General features: G+C 41.5%; 1 protein-coding gene across 1 annotated transcript in view; it reads left to right on the top strand.

Moving 5' to 3' along the window:
• MAP3K15 (mitogen-activated protein kinase kinase kinase 15) overlaps nucleotides 1-15977 on the top strand; it is a 148967-nt gene that overhangs the window by 111206 nt on the left and 21784 nt on the right. The window contains 7 exon segments of the mRNA XM_032619352.1: nucleotides 896-945; nucleotides 3163-3258; nucleotides 7257-7344; nucleotides 8937-9070; nucleotides 11317-11444; nucleotides 13439-13569; nucleotides 13785-13890. Of these exon segments, the coding sequence (XP_032475243.1) occupies nucleotides 896-945; nucleotides 3163-3258; nucleotides 7257-7344; nucleotides 8937-9070; nucleotides 11317-11444; nucleotides 13439-13569; nucleotides 13785-13890 (733 nt within the window).

Here is a 15977-nt window from a genome sequence, read left to right as displayed (position 1 = left end):
CGTTGTAATGTATTGGTATTGTAGCCTATGGCCCTCCTAAAACTGGGAATTCAGACACTCCTTGTGAGGCTTAGCTTTGTTCATAGTTTAAGGGAAAGGGATGGTGGTGGAGGGAGAGGACAGAGTTATATATGTATTTTTAAAGTGCATCTTGTACAGATTGAAATCCCAGTTAGTCTTTGTATTAGTTCTTGGTAGGCCAGACGCTAAAACAAACATCCCCCAAATATCAGTTTATCTATGATGATAAAAGTTCATCTGTGTCTCATGTCATGTCCAGGTTGGCAGGGTCCGCATTCCATCTGGTAGTGGATGGGGAAAGAGAATGTAGAGGACAGGATTGCCGTGGAGGTTTCTAATGAGCCAAGCCCACAGGTGGAGCACATCACTCTTGTTCACAACCCATTGGTCAGAACTCCATCAAATGACCCCACCTAACTGCACAGGAGGCTGGGAAATGTAGTCCAGTTATGTGCCCAGGGAGAAAAAGAAATGAAGATTGGTGAACACTGACTGGTGTCTGCCACATTCTTGCCTCTCCAAACATTTTTGTGGGTCATTCAAGTTGGGTGGGCTGTTCCCAAACTCATCTTAGAGTTTTCTTGATACGTTGACAGAAGGTGAAAGGCTGCTCACTGTGTATGTACTGTATGCCTGTTGTTTCTATTTCATATTTAGATCATTTGTTCTAAACTGGATAAGAGATACAAATGAATTTTTACAATAGGTTAGAAAATGTTTCTGGTGTTCCAAGTTATGCGAAATATCTTGCTTTAACCGCTAAATTCTATTGAAAGTAAAAAATAGCAGAAGCGATTGACCATAGAATGAAAGCAAAAATGATTCTTTGCATGGAAAACATCAAACCACTGACTTTTGTCCTTGATACCTGCAGAAACAAATTCATGAATGGAATTTTACAGCCTCTTCCATTAGAGGAATAAGGTAAGAACATAAGAGAAGATGTAATTATTGTTTTAATACAAATAATGATGTTGTTTTTATCACTTTGTTTCCACTTATTTATAGTACGTGGTGTTCTCATTTTTAGCAGAATCCAAAACAGACTATTTTCTCTCTTGTTGCCCTGCCCGAGCTTGTTCATCACGTGCTGCTAGTAAGGCTTCTCAGCTTGTTATAGCAGAGTAGCTGTTTTTGTATCCAACAGACGAAACTCTCTTGTCTGAACCTTTTTTTTTTTTTTTTTTTTGCTGTATGCGGGCCTCTCACTGTTGTGGCCTCTCCCGTTTCGGAGCACAGGCTCCGGACGCGCAGGCCCAGCGGCCATGGCTCACGGGCCCAGCCGCTCCGCGGCATGTGGGATCCTCCCGGACCGGGGCACGAACCCGTGTCCCCTGCATCGGCAGGCAGACTCTCAACCACTGCGCCACCAGGGAAGCCCCCTCAAACTTTTTTAAAACAAGAAGTTATGTGTGTAGAAAGAGAAAGTGTTTCTTCTTTGAGCCAATGATGTTCAGGTGCTCAGGGACCCCCAGAACTGAAGCTGGGAGTTACTTGGTAATGATACTTGGCTGGGATCTCCTGGGCAGAGTAATGGAGCCAAGGGCATTGTTACTGGCAGGTGAGTAAGGTGGTGTATTCCCAGGAGAGGTCTGCCACTTGCTATTTGGTTCAGGAGCGCTGACCATTTGGGCCTGAATTGTGTGGCTGCTCTCTGAGTCCGACCCTGCCAGCACACCCAAGGGTGGGAGGAACTCTGGAGTAGATATGAGTTCTAATCCCTCTTTTGCTGTTTGACCTTGAGCAAATCATTCAACCTCTCCAGGTCTCAGTATCTTCATAGTTTCCATCATATTAAGGGCTTGGACTAGGACTCTTATGTCTTCTCTCTGATTCTCAGACCACAGGCCAATGAATGAATCCCTGTTACCCCCAGATGCAGCATGATCCTTTCCTAGACACATCAGTGTTTAAATTGGAGTAATGTTTACATCACTTTTAAAGGGAGAGAAATCATTTAAGAACAGAGTAGCATATTTGAATAATACTGCTTAGAAAATATAAGATAATTCAGAAGGTGTTAAACATTTTCAAACATGTACTACCCAGAAACTAAGTTGTATGGTAACATGTAGTCAAGAACCTTCTGTTTGTACCTTCTCATAGAGATACCTCTTGCTGCCATTTGAGCCATCAACAGAGATGTGCAAAGGGCCTGGGGTGAATCAGACCCTGGAACCAATGTGACATGAAGAGCATGTGTTGAACATTCCCAAGGCTATCCAACTAACTGTGGTAGTTCCTTTAAAGATTGGTTTTGAAAAGTTACTCATGTATAAGCTAGTTTTAATTCATTTTAAATCACCCTGTACTTCTGCTGTTTCAACTCGTAATTTGTCATGTAATCCATAACATGTAAGGAATGGTCAAAGAAGCTGTAATCTCAGGAAGAGACGACTTAGAAAGGGCACGATAAAGTGGCTTCATTTGTTCGAAGGGCTCATCATAGAATCTAGCCTTTTGCATAGTGCTACCTGGCAAAATGAGGGCCATTGCTTAGGCTTTGGCACAGTGCAGGTAAAGAACTTTGTAGCAGTGAAATCCATCAGGAGATGGAATCTGATGATTTTTCTGGCACTGGATATTCCAGGCAAACTGAATATTGCCTGTTCAAGGAGCTGTAGAGTCAGATCCAGGCCTTTGGTGGGGATGGATCAGATAACATTTAAAGGCCTTTCTTGAGCTAAAATGCCATGTTTATTTCCACTTCCCTTGTGTGGCCACAAATACTGTGTCCTAATATTTTTCAAGTCTAGAAATTCCTTTGATATCACAATAAATTATTTCACAACTACCTTTTTAATGACCTTATAAACTCTTGAAGACAGAAACCATATTTTATTCCCATTCCTGCTGCCCATACACTTTGCTTAACGTTGAATATATAGTAAGTTCTTGATACATATTAAAGTCTGTTGATGAATACAAACTCAAACATCAGCAAGATAAATGCCCCTCCTATTTAAATTTCATAGAGAAATAGAAGTCACTTTGGTGGACGGGGGATATTTGTTAAAACATTAATGAAAGTTTCAAATTTGTAAGATGGAAGAAAAGCTGTTCCTAGATTTTTCTCAAAAAAATTAAATTGATATCCAAATTTATATATAATAGGCATTCTTATGTTTTGAAATTTTGCAGCATATCCAAGTTTGATGAACGGTGTTGTTTTCTTTACGTCCATGATAATTCTGATGACTTTCAAATCTACTTTTCCACCGAAGACCAGTGCAGTAGGTGAGTTTTGATCTGATTCAGGTATTTTCAGTCTAATTATGGTGAATCACTTTTAAAGGGTCTTTGTCGTGAAAGATATTTAATTGCTATACTGCGTTTCCTGAAGTTTTAACTTATGGAAAATTTTTCCAGGTTTATTGAGATATAACTCACATACCATGCAATTTGCTCACTTTAAAGTATAGAACTCAATCTTTTTGTTTTTATTATATTCACAGTTTTGCAGCCATCACCACAATGTAATTTTAGATTATTTTCATCACTCCCAAAAGAAACACAGTATCCCTTAACAGTCACTCCCCATTTTCTCTCAACCTAACCCCACCCCCCCAATCCCAGTCCTCTGCAACCACTGAATCTACTTTCTGTCTTTACGAATTTGCCTGTTCTTGACATTTCATATATATAGAATCATACAATATATGGTCTTTTGTGACTCGTTTCCTCCATTTATCATAATGTTTTCAAGTGTCATCCATGTTGTAACATGTATCAGAATTTCAGTCCTTTTTGTGGCTGAACAGTATTCCATTGTATGGATATATTTGATTTGTCCATCATTTGAAAGGCACTTGGTTTGTTTTCACTTTCTGGCTATTGTGAATAATGCTGCCATAAACATTCACATGCAAGTTTTTGTGTGAACTTATGTTTTAATTTCTCTTGGAGCCAAATAACTGAGTCTTAGGATAATTCTTTATTTAACTTTGAGGAACGGCCAGACTGTTTTCCCAATTTGCATTCCCATCAGCCATGTATGAGGGTTCCAGTTTCTCCACGTCCTCGCAATACTTGTTACCGTCCGTCCTTTTTTTTTTTTTTTTTTTTTTTTTATGCAGTACGCGGGCCTCTCACTTGTTGTGGCCTCTCCCGTTGCGGAGCACAGGCTCCAGACCGCGCAGCCTCAGCGGCATGGCTCACGGGCCCAGCCCCTCCGCGGCATGTGGGAGCTTCCCAGACCGGGGCACGAACCCGTGTCCCCTGCATCGGCAGGTGGACTCTCAACCACTGCGCCACCAGGGAAGCCCTCACTTGTGCTTTTGATGTCATATCTAAGAAGGCTTTGCCTAACCCAAGGTTTTCTCTGGTGTTTTTTTCTTCAGAGTTTTATAGTTTTAGCTCTTATATTTAGGTCTCTGATCCATTTTGAGTTTTGTTGGTTTTTTTTTTTTTAATGGTCTGAGGTAGAGGGTCCAACTTCCTTCTTCTGCATGTGGAAATGTGGTTGTCTCAGCACCATTTGTTGAAAAGACTATTTTTTCTCTCATAGAATGGTCTTGGCACTTTTTTAGAAAATCAGTTGACCATAAATGTAAGCATTTATTTCTGGACTTTCACTTCTATTCCATTGATCTGTATGTCCATCCTTTATGCTATTACCACATTTTCTTGATAACTGTAGTATTGTACTAAGCTGTAAAATCAGGAAATGTGAGTCTTCCAACTTGGTTCTTGTTTTTCATAACTGTTTTGACTATTGCAGGTGCTTCCATGTCCCTGTGAATCTTAGGATCAGCTAGTCAGTTTCTTCAGAAAAGGCCGCTAGGGTTTTGGCAGGGATTGCTTTGTATTTGCAGATCAATTTGAGAGGCTTTGCCATCCTTACCATATTAAGTCTCCCGTCCCATGAACATATCTTTCTATTTGTTTAGGTCTTCTTTAATGTCTTTCAACAATTTTTGGAGTTTCAATGTACAAGTCTTATACTTTTTTGTTAAATATATATGTGTTTTATTCTTTTGGTTGCTGTTCTAAGTGGAGTTGTTTTCTTAATTGCATTTTCAGATTGTTCATTGCTGGTGTGTAGAAATACACTCGATTTTTGTATATTGAGCCTGCAAACTGGCACTCATTTATTAGTTCTAATAGTTTTTATTGAATTCCTTAGGATGTTCTGTATACAAGATCATGTCATCTGCAGATAGAGATAGGTATAGTTCTCCCCTTGCAAACCGGGTGTCTTTCTTTCTTTTTCTTGCCTAATTGTCCTGACTAGACTACAGTATAATGTTGAGTAGAAGTGGCGAGAGCAGACATCCTTGTCTTGTTCCTGATCTCAGGAGGAAAGCGTCTAGTCTTACACCATTAAGCATGATGTTACTGGTAGGTTTTTCATGGATAACCTTTATCAGGTCGAGGAAGATTCCTTTATTCGTAGTTTGTTGAGAGAGTTTGTATCATGTAATTTGAGAACATTTTAATTTAGTGCGTCTCAGACAATCATTATCACACATAGTTAGAAATCAGACTGAATATCAGACCAGGGCACCCTTGGGCCACAATCTTCAATTTTAGAGTTGGGAAATGCTGCCAAATATGAAGCAGAACATCCCTTTACTACAGAGTTTACCTTCTGACTCTCATTCTGTCCTCAGTGCCTTTTCTTGCCATACATTTAAATAAGTTTTTAATTGAGGTGTAATATACAGACGAGTGTGTTAAGTATATCAGCACCCCAGAAGGTGCCTTGTGCCCCTTCCCAGTCATTAAACCCGCTCCTAATGTAACTATTTTTGATTTCTATCACCAGTGGTTAGTTTTGCCTGTTCTTAAACTTCAAATAAATAGACTCATAAAGTATGTACTCTTTTATTTCTCACTTATTTCTCTTAAAATAATATCTATGAGATTCAGCCGTGTTGTATTAGTTCATTCTTTTTTTCGCTGTGTAGTGTTCCATTGTGTGAATGTGTATGACGATTTATCTGTTCTATCAAACATTTGGATTGTTTCCAGTTTGGGGCCATTATGAATAAAACTGCTATGAACCCTCTTGTGCATGCCTTTTGGTGAACATATTCTTTGATTTCTGTACCGTATGTACCTAGGAATGGAGTTAGTAGGTTGTGGGATAGGTTTATATTCAGCTTTGGTTGATACCAAGGTAGTTGTATCAATTTACACTTCCAACAGCAACATATGAGAGTTCCAGTTGCTCCACATTCTGAACAACAATTGACACTGTCTTTTAAATTTTAGTTATTCTGTTGCGTCCATACCACATGTCTCCTAAGAAGCTTGACTGTTGCGTGTCCCAGCTTTCAAAAATTAGAAGAAGCAGAGGTGGGATGGGTTAGAGAAAAGAACATCCTAGTGTTTTTTGGAAATTATCTTAAAGTATGCAGTATTCTTCCCTGCCACCTTAAGAGAGAATACTGAATACAAATCTTATGAGTCAGTCACTTGTATGCAAATAAACAACTACACAAGTCTAGGGAGTGGCTGATGTGGCCCCAGCAGCTTTTTGTGAGAAATATTTATGGGTTATAGTTGATATTAAGCTTAGTCTATGTCAACAGAACGATGAGGCCGTCTTACACATTTCCTTCTCACCTCTCCCCTTATACAAGACCTTATTTCTCACTAAGAGCTAGAGTGCTGGCAACTTGGGAGGTGATGGTCCCACTATCCTTAGCACTAATTCGATCACCCCTGGAACACTGGTCCCGGGACCAGACTTGACGAATAATACAGGGACACCTTTGAAGAATTACAAGTTAGTGAAGTGACTCACAAACAAGTCCTGGGGGAAGCGTTGAGGGGACAAGAAGGAAAAAACTTATAGGGATAGAATAAAGTTATGTACATTTCTAATGGGCAGTTATGTAGAAAGGGACTAATTCTAAGCAGTCTATGGATGAGACCCACATAAAAGAAGTCTTAGTTCAATATAAGTGAGGCATTTCTCATTGAGTTCGCCAAAGAATGCGCTGCCTTGTGAGGTAATGAGTTCTCTGTCGCTGGGGGTGTTCACGCATCAATTAGCCAGCCAGTTGGTGGTGATATTGTATAGAGGGGATTCAAGTATCATATGGGTATTTGAACTAGATTAGATAACCAGTACACTACCATGTCAAATCAAGGGAGTGGAGTGATTGTTCCATAACTTGTAAAAGCTTGGTTTATTTAATCACAGTTTAATGTAGTAAGGCCAAGTTAGAGGAGAGGAATAGGAGTGATCATAATTAGCGGCATCTTTGTGACATTTGGTGTTCTAGGTTTTGCTCTTTGGTCAGAGAGATGACAACCAATGGAGTGGGCAGTACAGTGAAGCTGGAGGGAGAGACCGATGGGGATACCTTAGAGGTGAGTCACAGAAGACCTAGAACATGGAAAAAGTTATTTATTGTGTCTTTGATGCTTTAAGAAAATGTCCCTTTTTTTTGTGTGGAAAGTTCTTATGTGTATATTTTTAAATACTCATTAAGGAACGAGCTAGCCATCACTATTCATGACTGTCAGAGATTAAATTTAATGCATCTCTGTAGAAAAATCGCATTACTTTGGCATCCTGTCAACCAGAATGTGTAAGAAAAATTTGACATGGACTAGACTAGAATTCCCTTTTGTGTACAACTGATGGAAAAGCTTTTTCTATGCTAATTAATAATGTTTGTGAAACTACAAGAGAAAGAGTTGGGCAAATAGAAGCAGACTTTTTCATTTATGCCTAAAATGACTTTAGTTATATCTAAAGTCATTTAGATATAACTAAATGCATTTAATATATTAAATATGATAATATGAAGAAATTAATATTAAGAAGAAATTAATATTAATTTCTTAATATTAAGAAAGGGTCATCATAAGCTCTTTTGGACACCACGACGCACATGTTTAAATCTTGTGCAGTTATTATGACTTGCCACTAATTCAGGTCCTTGTAATTTAGTGAGATTTTGCTATACTTTCAAGTGGGCTGAAATTAATTTTTTGAGATTTCTTACAGAAAATATCAAAGGGATTCATTTTAATAATTGAGTCAGGTACTCGAACTCTTAGCTTAGAATCAAAGTTGTAGAAACGAACTGAGTGATGCACTTTGAAGGTGGGAGATAAAAGCCTGTTATGAAGCAGGCGGATGTCTGGTTAAATCAGACAGTGATGAGAGCCACTAGTAACCTTAATTGTCGTGAGCATCCCTGGAAGTGGATGGGAAGGGACACGTCCACATGCACACGCGTTCTGTGCACTTCTGTAAGCAGGTATAGGGGGCATAGAAAATAACAGCAAGAATCCCTTGCTGCCTCTGCTTTAAATAAATATTGCTCAGTCTAGAGTTACATTTCTTTTAATCATTGAGAAGAACCAACTGGAATGCAGCTGTACAATTTTTGATGATAAGATTGGGGGAATTAAAAGAGCAATACTCATTACAGGTGGAACTTTGCAGTATGTGTTTACTGCTAGATCTGTACCTCTAAAAGCAGGAGTGGGGCAGCATGTGTACTTTCTATTAAGACAATTTTAGTTTTATTTACCTTCAGTTCTTTTCTGGGCTATAGAAGGTGGTTGCTTTCCTGGCGAGTTGATAAGGGATCATGTTAGAGGGCACCTATTTGGGGTACTTGACGTGCTTAGAAGCAGTTTTAAATTGCAGCATCAAAGTGAGGGGAGTTCTCCAAAAGGTGAGCCCACTAAGTTACATATGAGCCGTATTTGTAAATTTCTTGCGTTCTATTTCATAAAATCATGTTATGAATATATGAGTAACTGACAACTCTACCCCTTAAAAGCAATTATTTAATGAAAAGTATATAACCCAAGAAATGTGACCTGCCTGGTACTCAAATAATGTTATTCATAAATTTTTAAAAAATTGCAGGACCATGTGTGGGCTTTTATAGGGTTTCTCCACCACAACCTGTGTGCTTTTTTATCTTGTTGCTTTTCCTTAGTATGAGTGTGACCACGATGCGAATGGTGAGAGAGTGGTGCTGGGGAAGGGCACACATGGGATCGAGTATGCCGGCAGAGATCTGAGCAATCAAGTGCGAATAGCCATCAAAGAAATTCCAGAGAGAGACAGCAGGCAAGTCAGGGCGGGCCTTCCGCCTTCTACAGTTGCCACCTCCATACCCCAACTCCCGTGCCCACCACTGATGGTGCATAATGAAAGCATTATGTCATCAAAAAAATTTGTAATTCTCTCCTAATAAGGGTGATCTGTTTTTGTGCTCTGCATATTATAAATAGATGGAGAAAATGGAACAACTTCACTTAGAGGCATGTGGATTGCAGAGTCACGTTTTAAAAGAAGACTGTAGTTTTATTTCCACCCATCAGGAGGAAATAAAGTTTTACATTTTTACATAGGTGTTTGTTTGCAAATATTTAAAAATATGACTCAATGCTTTAATTCACATTGTAACAATTTGAAATGGCTATTATTTATTCAGATGTATCATTACAGAAAATTAAATGTGGTCAAGAAAAATTTTAGTTTTTTGCTATACAGACTATTTTATTAATACCCTACCCTTCAACCTCACCCATAGATTTTGGACTGTTGTTTTTTTAAACCACAAGTACTACCAATTTATTTCTCCTACACTTTTTTAAGAGTCTAACTAAAGGTTTATTCCCTTTTGAATTCATACCCCTCCTAATTCTAAACAAGAACGTGTTGACTGTCACGTGTTTTTGTAGAGAAGCTACATATACAGTAATGGCCACAGTATAAGAAATAATAGCTCCGTGCTCCACCGGCGTGCTCAGACCACATCTGCAGCGTTGCCTTCAGGGCTGGACACTGATGGCTGTGTGCAAACGGCCCTCCATCCAGGTGGTCAGTGAATTATTAACGATGGATTACAAGTGATTTCTAGCAGCTGTAAGACCCTTTGTCATTCATTCGTTCATCCGTTCACTTGTTCATCTATTCATTTTTAATGGGATTGTGTGTTACGACATTTGAATTATAAAGCAGGGTCTGAAATGAACTCATCCAACTTCTTCCAAGGCTAAGAAGGTTAAATGACTTCTCCGAGGACGTGAAGAAACAAGACTAGGATCCAGTCTCTTGAATTCCTCTTCCAGTGTTCTGTCTCTTATTCTCATGATGGATAAGGCATTGCAGTTGTTTGTTGGGGGAAAATTGCTGGCTTGAACCACCTCCTTCAATTGGTTGTGTTAGTCGTTTCAGCTCTTCACTGCTGATGGTCGTTCCTGGGATTTTAGAGCTGGAAGGGACCTTAGAGACTGTTTTGTCCCATTCCCTAAATTTACAGGCTGAAGTTAGGATATTGGGCACCTTCTCTGTGCCAGATTCTGGGCTGGCACTGGAGACTGAAAGGGAAGTAGGATACTGTCCTAATGTTAGGGTGTGCCCAGTTTGGTAGAGCCAAGTGACAAGTGCCATAATACAGAGGTTCACAGAGTGTTTGTAGAGCATAGGAGTGGAATGAATTGCTCTTCTTGGTTGAGTTGTGGCAAGTTTGAGAAGATAAATCATCTTTGAGCCGGCCTGTGAGGGATGAGCAGGAGTTCGTCTGGCAGAAAAGGAGGCCAGAGCATTCTGTGCTGAGGGGAAGCAGAGCTGTTAAGCACAGAGTGTACTGAGAGAAGAAAAAATTGTGTGTTGTGACTCGACTGTAGGATGTAGGGCAGTGGGGGGGGGGGGGGGCGGCTCTTGAGGTGAGGCAAACATTTTTAAAGATGTAGTCTGACCTGAGTTTGAAAGTCCTTGTGTGCCATGTTAAGCAATGTGGTCTTTATGTGGACTTTAGGATGGGAAGTGATGTGATGGGGTGTGTGTTTTAGGAAGGGGAAATAGGGTGGCCAGGGAGAATAGACTGAAGAGGCCAGAGGCTGAGGCTGGGAGGTCCATTAGGTGGCTGTTGCTGTAGTCTTGAATGAGTTCTGCGGAATGAGACTAGAAGGCAGCTGAGGACAGAACCTTCTGGAACAGCTCCCTTCATGGGGGAAGCAGAGGAAGAGAGGCTGTTGAGAGAGGCAAAGGATGGTTGGAGAGTTCAAGCCCTATCGATAGCCATAGTAACAGCAGCAGCCATTCACTGGGTACTTGCCACACACCAGGCACTCCACTGGGTGCCTGAGAAACTTGACACACTTCGGCCCCCGGCAGCCCTGAGTGCTTCGTATTATTATCCCCTGTTCTACAGATGGGAAGCTGAATAGTCTCATGGGAGCCAAGGGAGAGAACATTCCCACAAAGAAGGGATGGCCAGCAGCAGGGCAGGTACTGGTGAGGTGCGATATACGGACCCCAAGCTCCAGGGATTTGGCAGGTGACACTGGCTTTGTTTTTCTCACCAGTTACTCTCAGCCGCTGCATGAGGAGATCGCCCCGCACAAGAACCTCGAGCACCGCGATATTGTTCAGTACCTGGACTCTGTTTCCGAGGACGGCTACATTAAGATATTTATGGAGCAGGTGCCTGGGGGTGAGTAGTCACTGGTCTTCTGGTCTCATACCCTGAAAATCACTGATGAAAATATAATATGAACATCGTTATTCATCCTGCCGTTAAAAAGTGACAGACATTTGAGGTGTGGGAGACCATTTGTTTCCCAGAGGAGTTGGATACGGATTTTCCAGTGTCACATAAACAGTCTATTCCTGGTCTGGTAATTCAATCATCAGATATTCATTGAGGATCTACTGAGTGCCAGCTGCTGGGCTGAGCACTAGAGACATAGAGATGAATAAAGCATAGTCTCTGGCCTTGAGGCCTTCACAGTCTAGGAGTTGAAATATGCTTTGGAGAAGAGGAAACGGAGGTGTTTTTAAATGACATTGCAAAATAACATGTTGACAGTGAAATTGAATGCCAGTGCTTTATCCACAAGATCCCCAAAGGCAGACAGTAGAGTGCGAGGGTGGGAGTTCCTCAGGTCTGGAGCCAGCCACCTAGTTTGGTTTTTGTTTGTTTGTTTGTTTGTTTTTAATATTTATTTATTTATTTATTTGGCTGTGCTGGGTCTTAGTTGCGGCAGGCAGGCTCCTTAGTTGTGGCATGCGTACTCTTAGTTGAGGCATGCATGTGGGATCTAGTTCCCCGACCAGAGATCGAACCCGGGCCCCCTGCATTGGGAGTGCAGAGTCTTAACCACTGTGCCACCAGGGAAGACCCCAGCCATCTAGTTTGAGCTGGTCCCTCCATCTGCAAGCTGTGACCTCAGTTTTCTGACTGAATAAATGAATTTTAAAATTGGATTATTATTAAGTACTGTCATAGTTAGAATCGTAATAATTATTGGAGTCATAATGACACTATCTCAGTGGCTTGTTGGCTGGGGTAAGTGAGATAATATTTGTAAAGCTCTCAAAAAGGTGCCAGGCAGAGAGCAAGAACCCAGTAAGTGCTCATTTTAAGAAAATAATGATAAAATGAATAGTAATCTGAATGCAAATATAAACACTTGAGTTAGAAATCTGTATTCATCCGTTCTTTCAACTCATAGTTACTAAGAGCCTGCCATTACATTAAAAACCTAACTATATGTCTTAAGAGTCAGGCAATGTGCTAGATTTTGATGACGTACAGTGTCTTCTTCCCTCAGATTGCTCATAGTCTAGCAGAAAATACTGATTTGCGTTCCAGACGTGAGGTCTTGAGGATGACCACAGAGCTGGAGATAGATGTGCCCCTCCCCTTTTACAGATGGGGAAACTGAGGCCTAGCAAGGTCCCATAGCACTGTGTAAGGGCGACTATCTGATGCTGAGGGCCTGGACAATAGTCTCTGAAACACAGGGTCAGAAGGCAGTGAAGGGAGGTTTTCTTCTGGCCCCAAAGTTCAATGTTCAATAGTATAATTGGGGTCGGGGGTGGGTGGGTGGGTGTTAAGACCATCCTGCCCCTGGGACCTGGCATTAGGAGCTTCTCACAGTGAGGACAGAGAGCCCCAGCCTCCTCTGATTCGGGTCCCTGTCTCCCTTAAGGGCCCCTCACTCTGCTCCTGTCCACCTCTGATTTCAGGGTAAGGTAGAAAACGTGGCTTTGACCCAAGCCCAATGGCTGAGACGCTCGTGCAGCATGTGCAGTGTCAGGCCAGCCCTTCAGAGTTCAGAGAGCGCTGTCGCGCTCTCTTCCTGATTCTGTGTAGCTGAACAGAGCTAAGCCCGAAGGTGGCCTGGCTGAGTTTCGGGGATCACAAGGGGTTCCTTTCCACCCTACACCTCTGGGCAGGCTGATGTGCTGGTTCACGCCCCGTCCCTTCTCTGACTATGCTGCTTGCGCATCTGGGAAACAGGCAACAGAGAGGGAGGAAAGGTGTTGCATTTAGCCCAGATACAGTGATGTGGGCGCGAGTGCTCACATTAGGTTAGAAACGTCACTTCACTTTATTTCCCTGAACCCTTATAATTGACTCTTCATCGCCCTGATGAGTTTTTTTTTTTTTTTTTTTTTTTTTTTTACTGTGTCCATTTCCAGGAAGCCTTTCGGCTCTTTTGCGATCAAAATGGGGGCCGATGAAGGAGCCCACCATCAAGCTCTACACCAAGCAAATCCTGGAAGGCCTCAAGTATCTCCACGAAAGCCAGATTGTGCACAGAGACATAAAGGTACTTGCTTGTCTGAGCCAATGAGATTTTACTTTGCATCTCAGATCACATGAGCTGCTGGAGTGTCTGCAGGTGGACCAGCTCACGGAGGGGAGAGGATTGAGCAGAGTCTGGTCTTCCTAGAGACACATGACCATTTCTTAAGGTCCAAGTCTGTTTTACATTAGTTTGTTTAAATCTTTCTTTAAGCATTTGATGTTCTTCCTTTTCTGAAGGGCGATAACGTTCTGGTGAATACCTATAGTGGAGTGGTGAAAATCTCCGATTTCGGCACCTCTAAACGTCTTGCAGGAGTGAATCCACGTACAGAGACTTTTGCCGGTAAGCAGACAGAGCTTGGCGTGGGGTCGCCGTCCTGGGGTTAGGCTTGCTGCAACTGCAGTCCTTTGGAAGTTACTCACCAAGCACCTGTGTACACGGTGGACAACTGGTAGTTGAAGTGGACGGTGTATTGTCCCCAACTTCAAAGTGTTTGAACTCTGTCATAGTGATGCACTTAGCTATTTGTGGCAACGAGATTGCCTTACTTTCTTCCTTGTCTTCCGAGGTCGAGTAGGTGCTGCGCTCTGCTTGAGGTTTTCCGAGGGTTTCTAACCAGTCAGCAAAGTGGCAGCATCTCTTCTAAGTTAGTAGCACGTTATTCAGAATCGTGGGTAATTCTGAATAACAGTACCCCTCAGGCAACCTATTAGAACATTTTATTGGTCTTTTGTAAAAATAGCCTGTTACTTTAGGGAGTTCTGGTACCTCGTGCTTTAATATGATTATGTTTCCAAGAGAGGCTGATTCTTTTAGGGTATTCTAAGATGGGTTTGGTATTCTAAGTGGGTTTGAGCAATTGAATTTTCTTTTCCATGTGTCGGTGATGGAATCATGTATGTGTTGAGAGGGACTGGATTCAGAGAGTGGAATAAAATTGCCAGCTAGCTTTCCATGTACACGACCAACGAGTAGAATGATGCTCAGAAGCCACCTATGGCTTTTTGTAATTCCCATTCAAAAGCAAAACAGAAACTTTGATCCTTGGAGAGAAGTACTGATTTTGACTAAGTAAAGGTTTGTGCTCCCCCTAGGGTGTAATGAAAGCATCACAAAGATCTTGCTTGATGGAATTACGAAACAGCACTTATCATATTATAGCTCCGATGTAAGTTATAAAAGACAGATGATTGTTTTCTATCCCTATAACACCAAACTATAGAGTGGACAGACTTGCCTCTACTTTTGGTGAATAATGTCTCAGCTTTGGAAAACTTTTCTTCAACAAGACAGTTGTCATGTCAGCCACTGGACGCCCGCAGTAGAGACTCGTTCTCTATCTAAAGAGAACTTTTATGCATCAGAAATGACTTCTCGGTTGTAACACCGAAGGAGATACATGCACCTCAAAATGGGGAACTGTTACACCAAGAACCCCACCGGAATCTCCCAAAGAGTGTATTGAATTTTCATTCATTGTTTCTGATATAAATATATATATCTCAACATGTATGTATCAGTGAGTATGTATGTATGACTGGCATATATTTTTACTAGCCTAATTAAAAATGACTTCTGTCCTTCTCTTTGGAAGCCACCAATTAGCTTAGCAATATGTAGCAAGAAGGGCTCTGATATGGTAAGGAGTTATTTCAAGACATAAAACCCCCAACAATTTATCTCATAATTACCATCCCCAAGGAGAAAAAAAAAAGCATAAAGAAAACGCATGTATAATTCATCATTGCGTATCACATTTTCCCAAGTAATTGGCTTGAGGAGGCATGAATTTTGCATTGCAAAATAATGCAGGGGTGTTTGGGGGATAATAAAGAAGGGGTGTCATTTGGGGTAGGAAATTCCCCTGCATATAATTACTCTTTGCAAAACAGAGCAGTTCTGTAAAGAAATCTCAGCTGCTGGTGCCACACTCCGACTGGGTGCGGGTGGACACAGTGGGGCCTGGAAGGAGAGACAAAGGCTTCAGACAACTTCCTGGCCCGAAGTCCTCCCCTCCTCTGTTCCTCGGAAGGCTTTTCACCATAGGTGTAAACCAGCTAGAACAGGAGGAAGGGCCATTATGGCCAGGGTCAGCCCCCTTTGCTTTTGGTTTTGCAGCAGCTTTATTGAGGTTTAACTCACATATCATAACATGTACCCATTTGAAATGCACATTTCAATGGTTTCTGGTAAGTTTTCCAAGTTGTGCAGCTATCGCCGCAATCCAATTTTTGAACATTTCTGTCACTCCCAAAAGGTGCCACCTTGCAGTCAACCCCCATGCCCACCCCCAGCCCCAAGCAACCAGCGACCTACTCTCTGTATAGATATTCCTGCTCTGGAGATTTCTTATAAACTGAATGATACAATATGTGGTCCCTTGTATGCAGCTTCCCACACTTCACATAATCTTTTTGAGGTTCACCTGT

The sequence above is a fragment of the Phocoena sinus genome, chromosome X (assembly GCF_008692025.1).
Source record: "Phocoena sinus isolate mPhoSin1 chromosome X, mPhoSin1.pri, whole genome shotgun sequence".
Taxonomy (NCBI): Eukaryota; Metazoa; Chordata; class Mammalia; order Artiodactyla; family Phocoenidae; genus Phocoena; species Phocoena sinus.
Note: the sequence above shows the minus strand (reverse complement) of the source record. Positions and strands in the feature narration are given on the sequence as shown.